Here is a 26,744-nt window from a genome sequence, read left to right on the forward strand (position 1 = left end):
CTGTGCTGCTGAGCTAAATCCTCAGGCCCTTGTTCGTCTGTTTGTCCACTCTGTTAAACTGTGTACTTGTTTGTTTGTCCATTTGTCCAATAAGTTAACAGCTGTCTTTTATTTGGGCTCAACAATTTTTTTTTTTTTTGCATTTTTGGATCATTTGTTCATAATTTAATCTGGTTTATAGATTTAAAAAGCATGCTTCCACCTGGGGTGCCAGGTGGTCAAAATGATACCAAATTTGGTTTTCTCATAGTTCAAAAAATTGTTAAGATAATTAAACAAAAATCTCTCAGGCTGGGGAGAGGTTATTGGTCAAAGTTCCCATTGGTGAAAATTCCCAGCCTTTGTTCATTGACAGGAAGCCCCAGTGATCTCCAGAGCCTTACAGGAGTTACCCCCGTAAATGTTATTCAAATATTGCAATATGTTTACACTGCTCATTCATCAAAGGATTAAGTTTTCTAGACAACAAGGTTTCTGATTTCAAGATGCTCTGGTACAAAGATCTTCATACCACTATGACAACTGATTGTTAATTGTTTTTGTAATGTAGTAAATGTACTCATGCCTTCAGATGTGTGGGTCTTCCGAAGTGTGTAATGAGGCTTGCTTACAGTGACAGACTTTCCTTTCAGATTCAGACTTCTACTTTTAACAAAAACTTATGTTATGTACATCCCATTGAAGTTCCACAATTAGGTAAAAGTTTCTTATGTATTAGATACAGATGATTGATTAAAAGGTTATACTATGTCAAAATGGAAATTTAAGTGTGTTACAAAATGTCATCATGATTGTCATGCTGCAACATTATTTATAGGTTTTCATTTCTAACTTTCTTTGTTAAATATAGAACTATTAACATTCTATAGGGATTCAAATATTAGAATATCCATGGTTGTTAGAAAACAATGGTTCTATGTTATGTTCTAAGGTTCTTGATATTTAGATAACATAGTAATATTAAACTTACCTTTTCTTCTAGATGTTCAACAACTGAAGTTTGGAGACCAAAATGTAGAAAGATAGACAGGCTAGGAGGACAGTAATATTTTGGCCCCAGCCCTCCAAGGTCAGTGAGGACCCAGGACATCAGAAAACCTTTGGTGCAAAAGCCTAAACTCAGTGAGTCCATGGTTTTCTGACCAAGGAGATTGTGGGATCACAGAGGAAAGTGATCAGTGATGTCTAGGGTGCCTAAGGGAGTCACCAGGAGAAAAAAAAATTTTTCCCAATCTTTTACAGAAAGCAACTTGGTCAAGCAATGCCCATGACTCATCCAGACAGCTGACACTGACAGAAGAACTAAGAGGTATTATACATGGTTCCAAGGTAAATCCTGAGGAGATTTAACTGATCCCAATAGATAACAAAAAATTACTTAATACAGACCTCACTTTAACTTTGTTCTTAAACATCCAGAAGAAAATTATAACCACAAGAAAGAAAATTGTCTGCAGAAGCCCTCCAAACACAACTCCTTCAACTTCAACTGACCACCCACTGCTTGCAACTATGAAACAAAAAAGAGGGAAATGTAGGGAGTGACTGAAGCTGGAAATTGCTCACACATGTGGGGGCAAGGCAAGCCCTGCCTCAGAACAAAGAGCACTTGAGACAAGCCACATGAAGAAGCTGCTTCAGCCTAGAGAGCACCAAGCCCCAAGACAATCCAGGCCATGAGCTGCTAGGCAAAGGGGGTGTCACATGACACCAACCTGCCAAATGTACACATAAACGCTCCACACTGGCTGAGCAGTCCCTTCCCTCCAACCTGGAGGGAGGGCTGACCTCATCTTTCTGTCCCTTATATTTATTTCTCCACCCTCTCATTGTCCTCCCCCTGGGAACTCTGAGAGCTGAACTGGATGCAGCAATATATAAAGAACTCAAGAATATTCGACCACCTAAAAGACCCAATCAAGAAATCGGCAAGTGAAATGAAAAGATACTTCAGAGAGGAAGAAATACTGTGGGTGGTGAACAAATATATGGAAAAATGTTCAATACCTCTGGCCATGAGAAAAACGCAAATTAAAACAATGACATGATTCTATCTGTGAATGGTAGTCATCAAGAAATCAAAAAATAACAAATGCTGGCAAGGCTGTGGTGAAAAAAAAACCCTCCTGCATTGCTGGTGGGAATGTAAAGTAGCACTGATGGCTCTTGAAAATGGCTTAATCATATAGCATAAACTATCTCACACCACTGAAACTGTCGTTACTGTCACATATTTACCTTTGTTAAACAAGTTAAAGGAGTAATGAGGGCCAATTTTATTCTACTCCTATGAAGTATCACCAGTGTAATACAAAAGTGTATTATCTGTGTTTGAAATAAAGCACTTCTTAATTTTTATCATGTAATTCAGTGGTGGCAGACCTATGGCACACGTGTTATTGTGCTTTTCTTTTAAGAGAAAAGACGTTAAGGTAGAGTTTGTCTTTTTTTTTGTTTTTTCCTGGTACCAGAAATTGAATGTAGAGTTTTTTTTTTTTTTAACTAAAACCTCAGTATTCAGGTTTAATTGCAGTGTTGGCAATTACTGATATATAAGTGGGTTTTGGGGGCTGGGGATTTAGCTCAGCGGCACAGTGCCTGCCTAGCAAGTGCAAGGTCATGAGTTGGATTCCCAATACCGGGAAAAAACCAAACCAAAAAAAAAAAAGTAAGTGGGTTTTGGCTTGTAGTTTGGTACTTGATCTCTAAAAGGTCTGTCATCTCTAATCTGAGTTACTGTTAAATTATTAAGTATGTCCTAAGGGAAAGATTGCAACACAGTATCATGTTCTGGCCATTAAGGTTCACACAGAACCAAAAGGTAATAACCAGCATGTGTGGAATACTCAAAGAAGAGTCTCACATACACATCAGTACTTGGGCCTTCATTCACTCAAGATATTTAAGGCACTGAATGCTAATCCTCTGCCAAGCACTGGAGACATGAGAGTGATCTCCCTTTCTGTAACAAGTTAAAGAACTGTGGTTTGAGAACTGCAAGCAGTAGCTTCACATTCCAGCCTCACTCTGCACCACCCATGTTAGAAGCTGTGAGGCTGCCACTGCACAACTTGAGTTTTAACAAGCCCTCCAGGTGGTCCTGAGTGATGCTCAAGTTTGAGAACCACTATTGTATAAAACAGCCCTCCATTTATATTAGAAGAATGGGGGGCTGAGGATTTAGCTCAGCGGCACAGCGCCTGCCTGGCAAGCGCGAGGCCGTGAGTTCAATTCCCAGTACCAGAAAAAAAGGAGAAGAAGAAGAATGGGGCATACAAAAGAACATAACAAAAAAAATAGTAACATAACAAACGAGATATAAAAGACACCTTTCCCCAGTACTTACCCTTAGAGATTAGAAAAGTATCTGTGATAGAATATGGGGAACCATAATGACTTTCTGGTGAACAACTGAAAAAGTCCTCCAAAGGATCGTGCCATCACCTAATCATGGTAATAGCCCAAGCATATAATCCTACTTGTTGAAAATGTACTTATTACTAGTGAATATATTTCTTCTCAAAAGAGAAATGTTCAACATGACATCAAGAATTAAAATTTTAAAGTCATTATCTTCAATACTTACATAAAGTTACCAAAGGTCATCACTACCAAAAGCATTCAATCTTGCATACCTTATTGTTTTGCTTTAATTTACTTAACTCCAATTTATATTTTTCTGCTTCTTCGAGGGCTCTGTTCAAGCGAACTTCTGTAGCACTTTGACTGGTGACAGCCTGTTTTTGTAGTCGTCTCTTGTTTTCTAATTCCTATGTAGTAAAAAAAGATATGGACTATTTAAATATCATAAATTCTCTTTTTACATCTGATAACATTTTTCCATTTTCATATACCTTGTTTTGTTCCAAATTTTGTTCTAAAGTACACCCACACAGGGCTGAAGGCAGAGCACTAAGTGATAAGAGTTTTTAGGGAATTCTTGTCCTGAACTGGTGTTAAAAACACATCCAAAAAATATAGGCATGAACTAGGCTCTCAAATTACTTTTCTGGAAAGTTCAGCTTCTTCTTACTAACACAAGATATAGTCCACTTGCTCTCTGTACTTACTTTATAAACAACACTTTGTAACTATAGTTCTTCTTGGAACCTACCAAAAGACTAATGTAAGACACAAACTCATGCATACTGCTTTTGTGTAGAATTGACAAAGTATATCATTTAAGAAAATACTCGTTTTGCACAGAACATTTGATACTAGTTGTATAGGAAAATCCCAATGATGAACAGAAACAACCTATCTTGTGACAATTTTCCACATTCAGAGGTGAGTTTGCAGTTAATACCTCTCCAAGTAGTCTGGAATATTGTTGCACAGTTAACAGGCAAACATCTGAAGAAGCAAGAACAAACTCCCAACTCAACCACAGCCTTTACTCTGTTACTTGGCCTATTCTACTGCCACAGATAGAACTTCAGTAACATCAGCAGTACTAGGATGTCTCCCCAACAGTCATGGTGTTTCCAGCCTCTGAGCCTTTGCTCATGCTTTTCCTCCTTGCCCTGATCCCTTCTTTCTCCTCATTTTTATCTAACCAGTACCTATGTATTGTTTAAGATTCAGCTAGGCCTGTTTGCTAGTGTTTTACTTCCTCAGGAAGTCTCCCCTCTGTAATCCTCACTATCCACCCAGATTCAATCTGGTACCTTTTATTCAGAACTTTTACATGTTAGTACACATTTATCATAGCACCTGCTGCACGGTACTGAAACTATTCCCTTGCTCTATTTCTCCCACCACAGTGTAAGCAACCTCCGTAAGGGTAGAAACTCTTAAATTCTATACTCCCAGCACTGCACTGTCATATAAAAAACACTGACATCTTTATTATACTGAACTTATTTTGTAGTACTGATCAACTTTTCTTTATAACTCCCTGTTTTAGTTACTTTTCTCTTGTTGCTGAGACAAAACAGCCAACACCCAAAGTTAAGCAGGGAGTCACAGTTTGTAGAGGTTTCAGTCTATAATCAGCTGGCTCCAAGGGAGGGTGGCTCAGCAGAGGAGCATCACAGAGAACAGCTCATGGTAGCAGACACTAAGAGCAACAAGCAAGGGAAGACAATGTCCCTTATATTGTATCCAGGCTACCAGGATTAGGGCAGTGCCAAACCAATCAGTATACTGAGTCACTAATTACGTACTCTTAATCCCAGGCATCACACACTCTAGGTTCAACCACCTTTTAAAAAGCTCCATCTAAGACTGCATGAGGCTTTGGGGAGACATCTAGACACAAACTATAACATTCTGCCCCTGGCCCCCCAAAGACTAATGTACATTTTGTTATGAAAAAGGCATTTAGTCCATTTCTAAGAGTTGCTGAAACTGTTAAAACTTTGGCAACTCTTAAAATCCAACTCCCTTCAGATTTAAGGCAAACTCTTAGATGCAAGCCCCTGTACAAATGAAAAGAAAGTTAAACACTTCCAACATACAATGGCAGAAGATAAACATTACTGTTCTAAAATATATAAATAGGGGGATACAAAGGAATGGGACCAAAGCAAGTCCAAAATTCACCACTACATTACATCCTATAGTTCCATGTGCAGCATCCAAAGCAATCCATGTCAAGACATGAACTCTAAACAGCTTGAGTGGATCTGTCCCTACAGCACTTCTGGTGGTTGTAGCTCCCATGGCTTATCTCTGGGGCTGGCTCTGCTCCCTCCTTGGAGTTTTCCTCAGATGATCCACACTCCTGGCTTCTCCGAACTTCTAGGGTCTCCGCTGCACCTTTGGCTTCACACTCACAGCTTCACACAGTACCCTCTCAGGGGTAAACTGTCAGACCTCCCCAGCCTTCTGAAATCTGAGTGGAAGCCTTCTGAACCCACACTCTTGCATTCTGCATGTACCTACAACCAGCACCACATGGATGATGCCAAGGTCTGCCACTAGTTGAAGCAGCAGCCAGGCTTCTTTCTTTCTTGGTTGCAGGGGTTGAGTATCTATGAGCCAAATCCCAAGGAACAATTTCCCTAGGCCACACCCATTGTGAAACATGGTGCTTGGGGTCTTTCTTCTCAAAGTCTTTCAATATTGAGGCTGCAAAGGGTGGAGTCCTACCGCTTCTTGGGATGCCTTCAGGCCATTTTTTTCTATCTGTTCCTTCTCAGCAATCAAGATCTCCTCTGCTCTATTTTTGTAGTCCAGAGCTTCACTGGAGCTTCCTTTCTGTTTATAGAGCCTCAATGTCTTTATCTGTTGTATAATACACCTTGTTTATATAGTAATTTTTGCTGACCATGCAGTACAGTGCTAGTTTTACATTCTATTATATATTACAGTACTACATGTAAGAGTTATGCAAATAAATGCAAGTCATCAAGTTGGAGTTTCCTTTGACCGTTTCTTTGTTCTAAATATGTATTGTAATATACATACAATTCTTCATTTAATGACCAATTCAATTAATCACCCAGTCACAGGCACCTAACTTGGTCATTAAACAAGGACTGTCTGTAGTAGGAACAATGAAAACGAAGCCCTTGAGGCAGAAATCCACTTGGCATATTAAACACCACCTAAAAGGTGTTAGGTTAGGTACTGTATTGGGTCTTAAGGTAGAAAAGATGGGGGGGGCAGCTCAGGAGAACCTTGTAAGCCTTATCTAGGTATCTGGATACTATTTTGATCGATGTGAAAAGCATGTGTATGATTATCCAATTTAAGTCTTATAATAATTACTCTGTCAAAGTAATATAGTACAGTACTTCTACATCTAGCAGGAGGGCCAGGGGTATAGCTCAGTGGCTTAAGTGCTTGCCTGGCAAGCCTGAGGTCATGAGTTTGATTCCTGGTACCAAAAAAAAATATATATATATATACATCTAGCAGGAATACTTACCTCAAGAAAGTACTAAGTGAAAGTAGTTTGGGCCTGAATATAGAAATAAGTACTTAGAGAAGTGGTAAACTCTGTGTTTTGAATGTAGAACTGATAGGACTTATTGATGAGATGGACATAGGTACAGGGAAAGAAAAGGATCAAAGGATTATTGAATTATGGACTGAACGACTGGACAATGTCTTCTACTGAGAGAACAAAGAAGCAGTTCTACAGAGGGTGAAAAAATAAGAGCTTCCATTAGGGCATGTAAAGTTTAACATGTAAAACAGATATATCAAGTGAGCAAAGTATGGAGCTCAAAGAAAAGGTAAGATCAAACAACAGAAATGTGGGGGTAATTAAGCATACAGATGTTATATAAAGCTATGGGAATGGTGAGATTGTCTAAGGATGGGATGTAGAAATACGGTTAAGGATTAAGCTTTTGGTACTCCAACCTGTAAGGAAAGTGAGGAAGAGAAGCTGTACAGTGCTTCAGAAGCCAGGTGAATAGTGTTTCTTCTAAATAAAAAGTTTCTGGAATTTATATGAGGAATATAACTGGCTATGAGGATGGGAGATATTACGGATTACTGGCTAAGTAGTTTCAGTGGCAGAGAAGAACTGGAAGCCTAACTAGTTTCAGTACAAAATGGCAAATGAAGAATAAGACAGAATACAGATAAGTACTTTGAGAAGCTTTATTAAGTAAAGCTATAGCAGTGATGCAGGGACAAACAGACATGTGAGATCCAAAGAGGATTTTAAAATATATAATGGAGATTCTGTGTTTTATTTGTATACTAATGAGAATAATCCAATAAATTTAATTTTCAAGAGAAAGACTAACAGTATTTGCAAAGCTCTTTAGAACAGAGGATATGGAATCTGGTGCCTAAGTCAAGAGATCAACTTTAGACAGAGGAGGTAGTAATCCATAGAAGCACAGAAGGTGGTAGATATCATGGGGATGAAAACGTTATCTTTTTATGATTTTTTTTAAAATGAAACAGAGATCATGAACTATGATTGAGGAGGTTGGAAAAAGTGTTGGAAAGTTGAAGAACAAAAGACCAACTGCTTAATAATCATCTCTGAAAGCGCGAGAGGGAAGTAATGGATGAGAAGGTGGAACAAGAAATAAGGTTGACTATTTAGATGAAATGGACAAATTGCTTAGAAAATGTGTATTACCAAAACTGACTCAAAAAGTTGTACAAAAATAGAATGGACTTATACTCCTTAAATAATCTGATTTGGTAATTAAAATCCTCCTAAAAAGAAAACTCCAGGCCACTTAGGTTTACCTACAAATTATATGATGTGAATTATATCATACATATAGGTCAATGTAATAGAGTGCTGAAGTAGACCCACACATATGAAGTCAATTCATTTTCCTCATAGGTGACATGGTAACCAATTGGGGAAAGAATGGTATTTTCAATAAATATTCATTATCTCTATAAAAAGTGAGCACTGACTTTTACCCTCACACAACACACAAAACTCGAAATAAATATGTGACATTACATTACATAATTTCTGTTTCTCTCTCTCTCTCTCTCTCTCTCTCTCTCTCTCTCTCACACACACACACACACACACACACACACACAAACACACACAGACACAGACATACACTTCTAGAGTAGAAAAGCCTCATGATCTTGTTCATGGCAAAAATTTCTGGACAGAATGAATAAAGCACAAACCATAAGAAATAACATCAGAAATTTGAAATTTAAAATTTAAATCTACTGCCTTTGAAACACTGTCAGGAGAATAAATGCAAGAAATTATTCACAACACGTATGTATCTAACAAAGGGATTATATAAGGAAACATCACAAAGGATATACTAATGCTCAATAAGCTTATGTAAAGATGTTCAACCTAAGTAGTTCTAAAGGAAATAAAAATTAGACTGCAGTGACATGCTGGGCTTCTCCTCTACACAGGCTAAAATGATTAAGACCGATAAAGCAACTGTGGGTGAAGATGTAGAAAAACTGATACTCTCATGTATGTGGGAATATACAAGGGCACAAGCACTTCAGAAAAATGTTTGGTAGTTTCTTAAAGAAACTTAACACATAATTTCTAGAAGACCCACATATTGTCCTTCTTGGATAGTATGGTCTTGGATGTGCATTCTTAAAAATCTGTGTCTACACAAACTACTTTCCCGTGAAAATTTAGTGGTTTTATTTCTAACTGTCTAAAACTGAAAAAATTGTAATGCCCAAACAGTTAGTGATCTGATAAACAAAATATAGTATATCTATAAATAAATACAGCTCAGAAACATAGATAAACCACAACACATACAGCAACAATGATGTATTTCAGAATTATTGTGTCAAACAAAACCAGCCATTTGTATATAAAATTTCAGACAGAGAAAACTGAAGAGTAGTGAATGAACGTACAACAGTGGTTGCCTGCAGTCAAGATTAGACGCTGAAGCCTTATAGGTGAGGGATATGCAGGAAATTTGGGATGGTGGGAGGAAGTTTATCCTGATTGCAAAAAAACTGTCCAAATAAGTATTTAAACTTGTTATATTGTATTTAAGTCATTCCTCAATAGAGTTGATTTTAAAAAACATCATTATGAGGAGACTCCCAAAACTGTTTTTATACTTTAAAAAATATTCCATCTGTTAAGATCAACAGCTAACATAATTGATATACATAACTTTAAGAAACAGTCGGAAGGTTTGTGGAAATGATAGAGACTCTGGAGTCAGACAAACACAGTTTGAATCCTGCTCTGTCACTACCTCCATAACTTTGGGCAATTTGTTTAACCACTCAGACTCAGTGTCCCTTTCTGTAAAATATGTTTTACTTGGCACACAGGACTAAAAAACATTGCTCTTTTTCCCATACCAAAGAAAAGTTGTAAGCAATAAAAGCTTTTGAGAACACTTACCCACTGCCACAGTACATGTGCAATACAGTAGTTAATAAAAAGAAAATGAACACAAAATGATCCATTTCCTAATGGTCCAGAAAGATGGTAATAATTAGTTCAAGCAAAAAAATTCTGGCAATAGGAACTAAAAAAAAAAATATGATTGAAAGCATTTGGAAAGAAGAATGCACCGTATTAGATATAAGGGCCAAGAGAAAATGAATTAGGAAGGTTTAAAGATTACGTAGACCGGGGACCCAGCACACCCGGCCACGCGGGTGCCCCGGGAGGCAGGCAGGCCACAGGCGCCTGCTCCGGGAAACTGCACAGCTGGGGAGCACAGGCCCTTTGGGCCCCGGCACACCCAGCCACGCAGGCACCCGGAAAGGCAGGCAGCAAGTGCCTGGGAAGCAGCATGGAGATGTGCGCTGGCCCTCGGGTTGGCCACCACCACACAGTCAAGAAACGCCATGCCACAGAGAAGCACTGACATAATAGGCCTACCCAGAGACATGCATGAACCATCCCAACATGGAAAAACCTCTGGGAAACATGCCACATGGTGGGTTGCTCTTAGCCCTGCCCTTGAGAGCCACAAAGGTCCAGAGTCAGCAGAGGAGCAGCTGATAAGTAAGGACTCAGAGAACACGAGAGTACCGACACCCGACGACTCAGAGGTTGAGCTGACTGGGGACATGGGAGCCATTCGGGAGCTGGAAACCAGGAGGACCTTGTACAATACCTGGGGAGACCCCCTGGAAGCCATTCTTCCCCTAACTGTACAGGCTGCAGTGGAGGAGCAAGTGGAGCTCTGGAGGTCTGCACCAAGACTTCATGGATTACATGGGTGCCCAATAGTCAGATTCTGAAGAACCTCTTTCATGGAGAAAGTACATGTCTAGGTTACCTGCCTGGGACACTTCACACCTGATGGTGCTGAGACTGACTAGCGGGCCGAGGACTTCATCCACATGTTCCTGCTGCCTGTGTTGACGGTTGGGGAGAGGACACTAAGTGGTTGTGGGGTCCCAATGCGCTGGGATACTGGAGAGAACACCCCTCTACTTTCTTAGACAAGAGGCACTGATAAAGCATACTTCCCTGGATCCCAGGTCAGTAGAGGGACAAACTATTCTGAAAGATAAGTTTATTACTCAGTCAGCCCCAAATAGTAGAAAGAAGCTACAAAAAATGGCTTTTGCCCCAGATAGCTCACTTGAGATGTTAGTAAGGATTGCCTCCTCAGTATTTTATAGCCATGAGGAGGAGGAGGCCAAGGAGAGAAAACAAAGAGACAGAGAAAAAATAGCTGCCTTTGTTGCAGCACTAAGAGAAACAGACCCTAAGTTTGATTCTCAGGGCCCCAAGAAGAACTCGTTGACTACATTCATCTGCTACTGCTGTCAAAAGCTAGGCCACTTCATGAGGGACTGCCCTGAGAAGCCCACTGGGCCATGCCCTGACTGTAAAGGTGACCATTAGAGGTCAGATTGCCCTCTGAAGCAAAGGCCCCAGAGCTCAGACCCCTCCTACCAGCTTGTCCAACAGGAAGGAAGGGGTCCAGGGCATACTCTGCCTTCTCCCTCTGGCCGGACCATTATCTCCAAGGAGGAGCCTCATGTAATCATGACTATGGAGGAAAAAGGAAACAGTCTATTGCTGGACACTGGTGCTAGTCTCTCAGTCCTTCTTTTCAATCCTGGCCTTCCTTCCAGCCATCATACCTCAGTGAAAGGAGTCACTGGTGAGGAGGTAATCTGCTATTTTTCACAGCCCTTAGGTTGTAGCTACTTGTTAGATCTTTCTTGCATATCTTTGTTTTCCTGAGAAACCACTCTGAAGATACCAACATGTACTATAGCAGCCACTGATAATTTCTTACCAATCTGTCCATAACTCTGTAATGTTTGTATTGTTCCTATGCTATTTCATAAATGGATGTATGTTTATTACTATGTGTTTTCAACAACAGCCACTGAGAATGGTCAATGATTATTTAATTGATCACTCATGTATAGCTCTATTTGTTTTCCCTAGAAACCACTTTGAAGAAACCAAAGTATAGTACAACAAGCATTGATAATTTCCTACCATTTTTGTCTGTAACTCACTATTATTTGTCTATTTGTTTTGCTGAGAAACTATCTTGAAGATACCAATAGGTAAAATAATAACCATTGATATTGTCCTACCACTTTGTCTGTAATTCAGTAAATCCCCCATTACTATGCTATCCCTCTTTTACTCTTTTAAATAAAAAAAAAAGATTATGTAGACAAGAACAGTGATAGAAGCAAAACATGCATGCATGATGATAAAACTATTTGTCGCTTAAAACTATTTTAAGGGAGGGGCTGGGGATCAGCGGCACAGCGCCTGCCTGGCAAATGCAAGGTCATGAGTTTGATTCCCAGTACCAGAAAAAAAACAAAAAACAAAACAAAAACACTATTTTAAGGGGGTTAAAAGGAAACAGAGAAATTAATTTTATTAATGTATTTCACTTAATATATTCAAGTTGATATTTCAGTATGTGAACAATATGAAAATAACAAATATTGGAATATTTTAAATTCTTTATGCTTCTTTTGTACTAAGTTTTCAAAATCTGATGTCTTTTTTATACTTAGAGTATCATACTGGATAATACTGGCTTAGACTGCAATTAATTCTTATTACTAAACAAGTGAGTAAACAAACTGCAGTACCACCATTCAATGTTTATACTACTGAGCAATAGAAATGAATAGATTACATATGAATAAATCTCAAATCCTTTATTCTAAATGAGAAATTAGCCACAAAGGTTATACAGTATATGATTCTACTTACATGCAATTGTGAAAAAGGCGAAAATATAAGACCTAAAAACAGATCTGTAGTTGCCAAAGGCTGAGATTAGGGGGAAGATTTGACTAAATTCACAAGGAATGTTTTGGGGTGATGGAACCATTCTACATCATGATTTAGGTGACAGTTAAGCAACTGCATGCATTTGTCAAAACTCAAGAAACTGTATACTAAGAAGTGAATTTCCTGTATACAGAATCACAAAACTTTCTCTAAAATAGACCATATTTTCAGCCATAGAGCAAGTCTCAATTAATATGACAAAAATGAAATTATTTCATGTATCCTACCAAAGCACAATGGAATAGAACTAGAAATAAACAGCAAAGACAAAATAAAATAACACAGAACAAAATGAACACATGGAGACTGAATACTACACTCTTGACTAATCAATGGGTCACTAAAGCACCAAAGAAATAAGAAGAGAAAAGTAAAGGTGAATCAAACAATAATGGAAACAGGATGTCAGGATGTCAGAATCTGTGGGACAAAATGAAAATAGTTGTAAAGGGAAATTTATAGTTATGAGTGCCTACATTAAAAAAACTGAGTGATCCCAAATAAATAATCTAACAATGCATCTAAGGTCCTAGAAAAACAAGAAGAAATCAACCACAAAACTAGTACCATTAGAGGAAAAGACATAATAAAGATCAAAGTGAAAGTCACTGAAATTGGGACTAAAAACCAAAATAAAACAGAAAAACAAAAAAACACAAAGGATCAATGAATCCAAGAGTTGGTTAATTTTTTTTGTTTGCTTGTTTTTGTTTTTTTTTCCAGTACCGGGAATCAAACTCACAACCTTGCGCTTGCCAGGCAGGCGCTGTGCTGCTGAGCTAAATCCGCAGCTCCAAGAGTTGGTTATTTAAAAAAATAAACAAGATTGAAACTCTTAGCCAAATTTACCAAAAGAAAGAGAGAAGGCCAAGTTAATAAATCAGAGATGAAAAGTTGAAATTACGAAAGATTCCACTGAAGTACACAGGATCATTAGAAATTATTTTTGAAAATTTGTATTACAATAAGTTGATAAATCTAGCAAAATGGATAAATTCATAGGCACATATGACCTATGAAGTTGCACTAAGAAGATATTAAAAATATCTAAACAGATTACTAACAAGCAATGAGAATGATTCAATAATAAAAATTTTACTAAGACATGCTCAGGACCCAATGGATTTACTGCTGAATTTTATAAGACCTATAACAAAGAACTGATACTAATGCTCGTCAAAGTTTTTCACGCAACAGAAAAGTAAGGAATACTTCTGCATTCACTCTATGAAGCCAACATTATGCCAATTCCAAAACCAGATACGGATGCAGCAAAAAAAACTACAGGCTAATAGCTTTGATGAACATAGATGCAAAAATCCTCAGGAATACTCTTACAGAATTCAGTAACACATTAAAAAGATCACATAATCAAGTTGATTTCATCCCAGAAATGAAGGATGGTTCAACATATGTAAATCAGGAAATGTAGTATACCACACATAAATAGAATCAAGGCTAAGAAGTTATATGGCCATCTCCATAGGTACAGAAAAAGACTTCATCAAAATCCAACAACTTTTCATGATGCAAAACTCTGGTGAACACAGGTGCAGACAGATCTTGCTTCAAACTGATAAACACCTTGCATGACAAGCCCAGTTAACATTATACTGAGCAGAAAAAAACTGAAAGCATTTCCTTCAAAATCAGGACCTTTGTGGTGTTCACTTTCATCACGCCTTTTCCAAATAATATTTGACACTTTAGGCAGAGAAACTTAAGTAAGAGAAAGAAATAAAGGCAGACAGAAATAAAAAAGAAGAAAGTCAAATTATCCTTATTTACAGATTTTTTGAATATTTACACAGAAGACCCCCAAAAAACTCCACCAGAATATTTTAGATATACAAAGTAAACAAGACAGTAGAGTACAAAATCAATACATAAAAATCAGTAGTGTTCTTATATACCAATAATGAAACTGCTGGGAAATCAGGAAAGAATTTCATCACCATAGTTTCAGAAAAATACTTAGAAATTTAATCTTTTGACCTTGCAAAGGAGGTGAAAACTCCTCCATAATGAAAATCACAGAACTCTAAAGAATGAAACTGAAGGGGACATTAGAAAATAGAACATATCCCACTCTTGGATTAGAGGAGTATTATAAAAATGGCCATATTTCCAAAAGTGATCTACAGAGTCAATAGAACCTCTAAAAATATCAAAAACATTGTTCACAAAAGTACAAAAAACAATCCTAAATTCATAAGGTATCAGGAAAGATCCTGAACAGTCAAAGCAATCCTCAGAAAAAAACAATGCTAGAAACATCACAATACCAAATTTGAAAACTATACTACAAAGCCATAGTAACAAAAAGAGAAAGACAAGGAGCTGGGGATTTAGCTTAGCGGCAGAGCGCCTGCCTGGCAAGCACAAGGTCATGAGTTCAATCCCCGGTACCGGAAAAAAAAAAAAAAAAGAGAGAGAAAGAAAAATTAACCCATGTCCCTATAGCCATGTGATATTTTGAGAAAAGGGCCAAAAATATATAATAGAGAAAAGACTGCCTCTTTAACAAATGGTGCAGGGAAACATGGCACAAGCAGAAGACAGAAGCTAGGTCTCTATCCCTCACCCTCCGTTAAAATCAAATCAAAATATCAAAGACTTAGATATAAGACCAGAAACTTTGAAACTGCTAGAAGATAATATAGGAGAAACAGTTGAAGCCATAGACACAGGTAAAGACTTCTTGTATAGAATTCCTACAGTGTAGTAAAAAAAATCAAGAATCAAAAAATTAAAAAGCTTCTATATAGCAAAAAAAACAATCAACAGGGTGAGAATATAACCTACAGCATGAGAGTTAATCTTTGCTGTTACTCGGGTAATAAAGGATATTAATCCTCTAGATTTTAATCTAGAATATATACAGAACTCAAAAAAATTAACCCTCCAAAACAAGTAACCCAAACAAAAAATACACAAATGAACTGACAAGGTGCTTCTCAAAAGGAGAAACATGAATGCCTGCTAAGTATATGAAAAAAATATTCCACATCTTTGTTATGGTTTATATCCAGATGTCTTCCCAAAGCCTCATGAGCTCACAGGTGGGGCTTTCAGTAGTGATGGCATCATCAGGATGTGTTACTCATCAGGGAGATAGGGAGGGGAACCCTGGTCAGAGGTGGTGGGTCACCACAAGGCGGTATCTCCTTCCCTCTGCCCTTGATCTCCACTTCCTGACTACAAGGCCATGAGCCATTCTCTTCTGCCATGCCGCCCTGCCTTGGAAGCAGCTGACCATGGACTGAAACCTCTACAAATTGTGAGACAAAACAAACTTTTCCACCTTTAACTTGTGGATGTCGAGAATTGTAACTAAGACAATCTTTATCCATTAGAGCAATGGGAATCAAAATTACTTTGAGGTTTCACCTTACCCCAATCAGAATGGCTATCACCAGACTGCTGCCTGCCAAGGATGCAAGGAAAAAGGAACCCTCCTTTGTGAGGAATGTAAACAAGCCCTATGTAAATCAGTATGGTGATTCCTCACAAAACTAAAAATAGAAATATCAAGAAATACCTCTCTTGGGTATATTAAGACATCACATTACAGGGATACATGCATACTCACGTTTATAGCAGCACAGTTCACAACAACTAAGATGTACAAACAGACTAGATGCCCACAACGGGTGAACTGATAAAGACAATGGGATACATTTACACAATGAATATTATTCAGCCACAAAGAAGAATAAAATCATGTAATCTGCATGAAAACAGATGGAACTGGATATCATAATGTTAAGTGAAATAAGCCAGATTCAGAAAGTTAAACATCACACGTTTTGTTATATGAGAATCCAAATAAATAAACAGAGGAGAGATGACTGAAAAATAGAAGGCACTCTTTTAGAGATGAGGAAGGGAGCAGGGGTAGATCACAAGAAAGGAAGAGGTTCTGTAATACCAACATTCAGTAATTTTTGTCCATGATCATATGGTCAGAGCAACATTATTAAAAATAGCCAAACAGTGAAAATGTTTATCTATTGATAAACAGAACATGTTATATCTATATAATTAAATATTATCTGACAATAAAGAAGAATGAAAGACTGATTGATAGTACAACTTGAATGAACCTTGAAATCACTATGTAAAACAAGTTACAAAAGACCATATATTATATGAGTCTATGTGCTTGAAATTTCTAGAGTACACAAACTTACTGAGACAGAAAATATTGCTCGTTGCCTAAGGCTGGAAGGGACTGAGCAAGAAGACAAAGTGTGGTGCACAAAGGCTACAAAGTATCTTTTTTAGATTATGAACATGTTCTAAAACTGATTGTGGTTATAGTGTTAGAGTTGTGTGAATAAAAGCCATTGAATTGTATGCTTTTTAAAAGAATAAAATATGGTGAATGAATTATATCTCAACGGAGTTGTTAAAAAATAGGATCTCTTATGGCTTACATCTAGACGTCCCCTCAAAGCCTCATGTGCTCACATGTGGGGCTTTTCAGAGGTGGCTGGATGTAAGGTGTGTGACTATGGATTAGGGCTATGTGGTAACCAGATTATTCATAGTTGTCATTGAGGATAATGAGAAAGCCTACCCTGGGTGTGGGTGGCACCAACTAATACGCTTGTAGCCTGACTGGAATATAAAATGGAAAGGGAGGTTCACTGCTTTGCTGCTTCCTGCCTGCCATGCTATGGACTGTTTCTCTTCTGCCATGCTGCCCTGCCTTGGTCCCAGCTGCCTATGCACAGAAACCTCTACCAGCTGTGAGCTAAATAAACCTTCCTCCTTTAACTTGTGAGTACTGGGTATTTTGTCCCAGCAGTGAGGAAGTAACTAAGACATTCTTCTGTATTAGGGGGAGGCTTTTCAGTATTACCTGAACAACCAAAAGTGTTCCTTATAAATGAGTAGCTCTCATAGTGTTACAGTATATTTATTAAGTGTTACAGTATATTTATTACATATAATTAAGGTAGAAAAAAATAGCAAAATTATTACCCTTTCTACTGAAGATAATTGTTGTTGTAATCCATCACATTTTTTGTTTGCTTCTTCAAAAAGATTCTTGTATTTTTCTATTTGTGACTGTTGCATATTAATTGTTCGTTGCTGTCTTGCACCATCTTCTTCAAAACTTTTTACTTGAGACTTTAACTCCTGAATGTCATCCTCCTATAGTTATAAAAGTACAGATTATGTGACAAAATGCACAAAACAGGATCAAATCAAAGCAGAAAACACAAAAAGGCTTCATATGATTTCAATGAAATATTATACAGTTAATGAGTAAAAAGTACATTCCACTTTCATCTTTAGAAACAGAATTCAGACTTGTAAATCTGACATAGAGAATTCTCAGTAAAAAAGTTTTAAAAATCCTTTAGCTCTGGGATAATTTGACATCTTAGAATAAAGGTCAGTATTTATATATGATGACTTAAAGTGTGACTGTAAATTATATTTAAATAAGGATATTCAAGAAATACAATTAAAGTTGACCCTCACATGTCTTTAGGGAGAATTTCTTTTTGTTTGTAGTACATTACGTTTACATTCCTTTAATGGAGTTACTTCATGTTCATAACACATCTGAAGTCCTTTTCTCATCTCCTTTCCTTCCCTTCTCTCCCCCTTTCCTCCATCTATTGATCCCCTTCCCACAGGAGAAGATATTTCTTCTGAGAGGTTTTTAAAACTTACCTTTTTATTGCATTCACATACAACATTATCCAGTTCCTCCTGCATTACATGGAGTTTGGCCTTTAGAAATCTGATCTGCGCCTCTGTGGATTTAAATGATTATATTTATTGCCTTTTGCTGAATCTAAGACATTACCAGTTGTAAGATAGACCATTATTTTATGCGGAAAAATGCTCAAAGTGGAAAGTCCAATATTATATCCCTACTAGGGGACATTAAAGACATCAAATCGTCTTGTAAAAATAAATTAGAAATAAATCCACTCAACAGGAAGGAACAGCTAGGAATTGTCCGTATTTCCTCACGGAAACTGAGTTAATAAAGGGGAAAAAAAAAATCTGTCCTGTGAATATGACCCACAAGCTAACCCATTTGGTGACTGAACTCACACTTCTGAGAGTGGCCCAAAATATGTCAAACAGAGAATTTACAGTGGTCTCAGGATCAGTAAGGTCCCCAGGTGTTCAGCAGAAGCAAACACAAATACTTCTAGCAAAATACTCCTTCAAATTTTACAAAGCAGTGTATTTTTCCAAACTACTTTTTGATTTTTTCTTCTAAGACATAGCCCAGCCATTCCAAGCAGTCATCTGGATTAAGGGAAAATTCTCCCAAGAGTGAAGACTCCTAGGCCAAGGATACTGCAAAGGGAAGATACTGAGATGGAGTGGCAGACAGGTAATTTAGCAGTAAGAAACAAGGAACATTAAAGTCTGTTTGTCTACCTGAGAAACTATTTTGTAGATAATAATATGTAAAACGATAACCATTAATAATTTCCTACCACTTTGTCTGTAATATGCTAAGTCCCCCCTATTATTATGTTATCCTTGTTTTACTCTTTAAAATAAATAAATAAATAAAGTCTGTTTGTCTAGGTTCTCAGTGTGGAAGCAGGAACACAGTGACAAGCCCTGGGTAGCTCTCTACTGATGAACAGCCGGAGTCCGGCCACCATGTCCTTGAAACAGACTGAAAGGCAGCTGACTTCCTGCTTTATTTACCTTCTTTCCCCACAACTATTCCAGAAAGCCTGATCAGGCTAGCAAATGTCATAAAATGCATAAATGAACTGCTATTCACTTAGGATTAATATGCAACTCAGTAATCATTACACATACAAAGTAGTATAATTTTTCGCAGTGAATTTTAAAGATAGAATTTATAACTGTCTACCATAAACTGCGAAATTTCAGAAAAGAAATTCTTATAATGAAGAGGTTTAAGTGATTTGCCTGTTGTCATCATTAATTGTACTATTTTATAGCTCAGCATTAACTATGCTCATAAATACTCAATTGTCTATTTTTTGTTTCAATAGCATAGGTGGTTCCTCTTACATTAAACAACTTCAGAGGCATTACTAATAACTAATATAGCATTTTTTTTTCTGGTACTGGGAATTGAATTCAGGACCTTGCACTTGCCAGGCAGGTACTGTGCCACTGAGCTATATCCCCAGCCCTAATATAATATTTTTTGATGGTCCAAACTTAGTATTATTATTTGTCTAGTGTTATGCAGAGGACGAATTAGTAAGGAAAATTAGATTAGAAAACTCACTTGAGTATACCTGATCCAAGATCAATAATTCACTTACTTTTTAGCATGTGTTGATTTAATACCCAATAAATAAGATATAACTGTAAATTAAAGGACTTTAGAGAAGCTTTTTCATTTTAATGTTTTAATGATAAGCTATGGGGCATTTTAGTTTTACTTGCAAGTGCTCAATAAATCCCAAACAATAGCACAGTCTTTTTAATTTTTACCTCTTATACTAGGAAACCTCAAGTAGATACAAAAGTGAAGAGACAAGTTCAGTGAACCCTCACTTATCCTCCACCCCTCTGTAACAGTTACTGACATATGAACAATTTTACCTTTAATCCCATACTCATTCCATGTCCCACTACATTATTCATTAAACAAATCTAAATGTGTAAGTCCAAGAAGCAATTCTCAAAGATCTCTTGTTCCAAGTAATTGTGATAAAAGGGAAAATGACAATCAAAAGAAAACCTACTTGTTCCGATATCGTTACTAACACCAGAGAAAATCTCATCATCTGAATGTTCAGGTAAGCCTTCTTCCTCCAGTTGTCCTTCAATTTTGCTAACTGTCTTTGCAAGGGAAAAGTCTGAGAAGTCCTCTGGAATGGCAACATCATTGGCAGTTTGTACATTGCAATATTTCAATTTAACACTAAGAAATAAAAATTAAATATGTATATAAACACAAACAGAAAGGTATAAAGAAAATATGGTTTTTGCCCAAATGAAAAAGCAGATTAAAATTATTATAAATTTTAAGTTTATGATGAAAAATATAATTGATACTTTCAAAGACCATAAGACTGAATAGACTTTCAGGTAGTGGTCAACAAAACCTAAATTCCAGTTCCCATTCTAAGAAAATACACTAGAAATGACATTTAAGCATTCTGAAGTGGTCAACTGCTACAAAATCTTCCTGAATAGAAGGTATTTTACATCACTGAATGTGGTAAGATACATATGGTATAACTATATATTTTGGGTATATAAATATCATGAGAAATAGAGCTTAATAATTAAAAACGATGGTATTGTGAACTACAAAACTAAAACTGAAAGTAGTACTTTAAAAGTGTATTGTACCTTGAATTTGCTTTCCTTCCTTTATTTGCAGACTGTAACTTGTTTTGAACCTTGTTTATAGCACCAGTGTTTTTGTTTTTCAGCTAAAAGAAAAGAATTGAAAGTAAATCTAATCATTTGCCAAGAAAAGCAATTTCACAATACATGGGAACTGCTACTTTGTTACAAATAGGATTGTTATTTTCACAGAATTAATTCAATTATATTTGTAAGAATCCCAGAATTGTGTACCTGTAACCAACTTGCATATCACCCAAACCAAGAGATTCAAGGATAAGGAACATGAGTTCCAAAGCATTGAGGACATGCAGCTGGTTAGTGAAATACCAAATCTGGATATTCTGACCCACGGAGTTCAGTTCTCCTCAGTAACCAACTATGTCCCAGCCCAGCCTTCCCTGGCCTCCAGCTACCAGTTCCCCAGGCCTAAATCTTCATGGGTGGGGAGCCTGCCCAGGCTCTGAAAGCATGGTCTCCATACTGTGAACATTTAAATGGTTGAATGAACCTATAAATAGTCTGTTTTTGTATATAAGCACATTTCTCTTTCACGTCTTCTCTCTCAAACTGTAGATACAAGACTGAAAAATATAAGGTTAGGATCTTATTTCACTTAGAACTTTTTCACTATGTTCCAAATTGTTCAGTGAAATTATGAGACAAAAATGCTTCAATTTATTTTATGAGAAACACACAAATGCGTCCCATCAGAATATCTGAGTTTATATCCTGTTTCTACTGCATCATACCCCTTCTTTAGAAAAGCCTAAAGGAACCGCTCAATTCTACAGAATGAAACTGCATTCGCAGAAAGTGTGATTTCATACCTTAGTGTCTGGATGTCGATGAACTACCCCTTCAGATGACACCGGACCTCTACAGACCAAAAGTACACATTATACATGAATAACAGATGATACTAAGCTGAGAAAATGAAATTCAACAGCAATTATATTTCAAAGGGAAAATACATGACTATTGATACAATTCTAGTTATCCATGTGCTAATTTATTTTGAATTAATTATATATAAAATTCCATTTCTGTATCTTTCAAAGATAAATAAATTAGAATTATATTTTCCTATAATTGTAGTTTTCCATATTATTTTGAATGAGTATCATGAGAAATGTGCTTTGGTTATATAATTTGCCTCTGATAAAATACTATAATGCTAATGTTTTCATAAGTAAATCTAACATACATTTCAACGAGTAGAAATCACAAGGAGTGATTATTGGCTACACACAGGAATCATTCATTTTAGAAAATTATTCGTCACAGAACTTTCTACTGTGAGCATACTCTGTTATCATTCTTCTAATCATTTAAGTAACTGGTCAGTGTCTATTTTCCCCATTGCACTGTGAACTCCTGGGGGGTAGGAGTCAGCTTTGCCTTTTTCACTATTCAGTGGCTAGCACCTGGCATAGTACCTCACATAGAAGTTCTTAGTCTGACATTAAATAAATGTAAGTTGAATGAATAAATACATCTAAAATGCAATTAATTTTATGTATTTTATTTCTGGTTTTTAAAATGTTTGTAGTTTAAAACAAGAGTATTTATGGGGGCTTACTGTGATACACAGGCTGAATCCACCTACATCTATTTATTACATATTGTAATGCAGTTATCACTGTACAACAGCAAAGTTAAGTAATTGCAACAGAACCTGTATGGGCCAAATCCAAAAGTGTTTACTATCTGGCTCACTGCAGGAGAAGTTCACCTATTCCTGATCAGCTGTCTATAAGCATCCCTACTAGTATTTGTAAAAAATATACCACATTAGTACCTATGAAACAAAAAGACTCCATCACATTTTCCGAAAACTCCTAACTGTAGTAGATGATAACATAAGAAAAAATTACTTTTCATTACATGGCACCTGCTGAACTGGTCATGAGTAGATTTTTTTCAATATTTCACATAAAGATATAGTTAGGTATTATTAATTATATACAACCTCTTAAAGAACTACTAGAAATACCTCTGGGAAGGGAAACATTTTGAAAATGTCCTAAAATTACACAGAAAAAAGAATCATTTTCACATGTATAACATGAAAATTTCATGTCAAATTAATGTTTGAAATTTCCTTGGTTCATTTTGTGTACCTCTCATTCTTCCACAAATTCTTTTTGGTCAAAAAAACATTTAATGGTTTTTGCTTTTCCTCAGGTATGAGTGATATTAACTTGCTAGTGTATTTCCATGAAAAATGAACTGTAACAGGTTTCTGCTTGTTTTTGTTACATTTCCTCTCAAAGGTTTGTAATATTATTGAAATCATTTGTGTGTAAGCCTTGCTTTCAGCAGATTGAGGATATGTGTAACTGTTATGGTTACATCTAATGTCACCCAAGAACCTCATGCATCCAGAGGTGGAACTTTTGAAGCTCACTGGACTGCAGGGGTAGAGCGGACTTGCTGCTAGGAGACAGGGTTTGGTCAGAAGAGGTGGGTCACTGGGGCTGTTGCCTGGAAAGATTCATCTCCCTACAGAGCTCCACCCTTCATTCTCTGCCGCCTGGGCAAGATGCCTCTCTGCCAGGCCGTCTGGTCTCGGAGCCAGCCAACCATGGGCTGAAGCCTTTACAAAACCTCTATAAAAATAAACCTTTCTTCCTTTAAACTGTGGATGTTGGGTATTGTGTCTCAGTAACAAGAAAGTGACTAAGACAGTAACTGTATTTTAGTAAACTAAATTGTGCTTTCCTCATATTTTCTAACAGAGTAAACCTGAGTATTGGATATCTATTATAATATACTCTGATGGGTTATAATTAGGAAGATTATCATCGTACCAACTTGAAATAGGTAGTCTCTTTAGAGGTACAACTCCCATCTTCAATAATTCCCAAGAAACAATCAAATGTGCTGTTTCACATGGAAAAAGTCATCTGCTTAAACAGCAGGATTTTTTTTTGCGGGGGGGCGGTTCCAGTACCAGGAATTGAACTCACGACCTTGTGCTTCCCAGGCAGGTGCTCTGCCACTGAGCTAAATCCCCAGCCCAACAGCAGGATTTTTAAAAAATCCACCATATCTAGGTAAATATAAGCATGACCACCAATTTGAACTTAAAGAAAACTTAGTAAAAGAGGATCAACAGATTTATTTTTGTTTGTGAGATCAATCTCTCACTTGCTGCAACAGAAATTAAGGCCTATCTGTATTGCCATCACTTCAGCCACTTAGTTTAGTAGCTAGGAGTCATGAATCATATTTGTAACTCAAATTTTGGGTTGTTTTTCCAGTGCTGTTGATTGAACTCAGGGAGTACTGACCTATATCTTGGACCTTTTAAAATTTTTATTTTGAGACAAAGTTTTGCTAAGTCTCAAGTCTGACCTCGAACTTGAGAGCCTCCTACCTCAACCTTCGGAAGAGCTGGGATTACAGGCATGTGTTACCACACTCAGCTTCAAATTTGAGAATTCTGATAACTGTTAAATCTTTTTACACATAGATCATTACACATAATAAAGTAGTCTTATGTCCACATTACATGTATCAAAAATGATATAACATATACTTACTGAAGAAAACTCTCAAAAGCAATTCACTAGGGAAATTTCTGGGAGCAGGGTCCAGTGCATGTATTGACCACTGGGCTACCAAGCAGCCAGCCCTAGCACTAAGAGTTCAAACATTTTTGTTTCTTGTTTATTGAGTTACAATTTATACATCATAAAATACATCCTTTTAAGGTATATAGCTCAAAAAATTTTAACAAACTTAGTCCCATAACACCACGACGAACAAGATCGAGAACAGCATTTCCTCTATTCCCAAAGTTAAAAGGGCTTCTTGGTATTTAGTCCCCTAACCCCTGCTCACAGCCCCAGATGACCACTAACCTAAGCTCTGTTCCTACAGTGTTGAATTATCCAAAATGTCTAATACAGCCTGGGCCCCATACTGGCTTCTTAAGTGCTGAAAAACTCCCACTCTCTAGTAAAGCCATACTCTACATGATGGTCACACGATGACAAAATTGTCTATCCGTGCATTTTACAGAATATATCATACCATTAAGCAATGCGTAGCTACAAATGAAAACATAGATCATACACATTTTTGGGTCTGGGATCTTAGTCTTAGCATCCATATTGTTGCCGTATCAGTTGTTCATTTCTGTCATTGCTAAGTACCATTCTACCACACAGCTATTCCACAATATGTTTACTCTCCATTTGATGATTTGATGGATTATTTGAGTTATTTGTAGTTTGGGGCAATTAAAAACAAAGCTGTTCTAAATATTTACATGCAAGCATTTTGTTTGTTTGTTTGTTTTGGTAACAGGAGTAGAACTCAGGACCTTGTGTTTGCCAGGCAGGCCTTTGTGCTGCTGAGCTATATCCCTGGTCTTTTTTTTTTTTCCTTCATTTTTTTCGAAAAAATATCTAAGACAGGTACTGGTGGATTATCTGCAATAAGTATTTTAAAGTAAGCGAATAATATACCAGTGTTTTAAGTACAAGTCTGCCTTAGTACTTTCTTGTTGTTGGGACAAAATACCTGACACACAAAGTTAAAGAAGGAAAGGCTTGTTTTAGGTCACAGTTTGTAGAAGTTTCAGTTCATAACTAGCTGGCTCCAAGGCAGGGCAGCATGGCAGAGGGTATCACAGAGGAGAAACAGCTCATGGCAGAACATGCTAAACCAATCAGTGGAATAAGTCACTTATCACATCCTTAATCCAGTATCACACATCCATGATCTAGGCACACTCTCAAACGCTACACCTATGAGTGCGCAAGGATTTAGGGGGACATCTGGATATAAGCCATAACAAAGCCAAATAACTGCCACTTTAGAAACACATTCTTTTCTTTGTTTCTCAGTCCTGTAAGGTGTTAAACATTATGTTCCTTAGGGTTGAGCTCTGCTTCTTGATGTCAGAAGATCAGGGAACCCACATAGTGTAAGATTTATACAGGTATAAATAATTTGGGTCTATTTTTAGAGTTTCTCTGCTGGTACACTTTTTTCAAAAACTAGTGAATTTCTTATCTATCTGATCTAGTCAGTTCTATGTGGCATTATGATAACCACAGTTCCTTCCAAGACTATAAACAGTAGCTCTCCTTCAACTGCAGGGAATATGTTCCAAGATGCCTAGCAGATGCCAATATCAAACACTATAGAAATTGTATGTTTTCCTCTATACACCCATTTCTGGTAAAATTTAATTTATAAGCTATGTAAAATAAGGGTTAACAATATTTAATAATAAAAAAATATCCTGTAATAAACTGCAATAAAAGTGATGTGAACGTGAACTCTCTCAAAATAGCCTATGGCACTGTATCTACTCTTTGTGGGACGCTGTGGGACGACAAAATGCCTACCCGCTGAGATGGAGATGAGTGATACTGGCACCGTGATGTAGCTTAAACTGCCACTGGCCTCTCAGTATGAACACTGCCCTACCGCAGCAGTTGATCTGTCACTGGAATGGCTATGAATTACATGACTGATGGCTGACAGTGTACACAGCATGGATGTGTCAGACAAAGGGATGATGTGCATACTAGGCAGCATGGAGCAGGACAGCACAGAGTTCATCAAAATGCCATTTAAAATTTATGAATTGTCGTGTGTGAATCATTCCAACATGGACAAACCCCTGGGAATACATGCCATACAACGGGTCACTTTTGCTCCTGCCGTGGAGAACCAGAAAGGTCCAGAGTCAGTGGAGGAGCAGCTG

The 26,744-nt window shown here is 37.2% G+C and overlaps 1 protein-coding gene across 1 annotated transcript in view; it reads right to left on the reverse strand.

The window, feature by feature from the left end:
* Tex9 (testis expressed 9) overlaps positions 1–26,744 on the reverse strand; it is a gene marked incomplete at its 3' end in the record, with an annotated part of 56,989 nt that overhangs the window by 20,388 nt on the left and 9,857 nt on the right. Inside the window, 6 exon segments of the mRNA XM_005393900.2 lie at positions 3,636–3,770; positions 17,678–17,851; positions 18,380–18,462; positions 20,407–20,585; positions 21,020–21,102; positions 21,847–21,895. Of these exon segments, the coding sequence (XP_005393957.2) occupies positions 3,636–3,770; positions 17,678–17,851; positions 18,380–18,462; positions 20,407–20,585; positions 21,020–21,102; positions 21,847–21,895 (703 nt within the window).

The sequence above is a fragment of the Chinchilla lanigera genome, unplaced genomic scaffold, assembly GCF_000276665.1.
Source record: "Chinchilla lanigera isolate Chin_1 unplaced genomic scaffold, ChiLan1.0 scaffold00049, whole genome shotgun sequence".
NCBI lineage: Eukaryota > Metazoa > Chordata > Mammalia > Rodentia > Chinchillidae > Chinchilla > Chinchilla lanigera.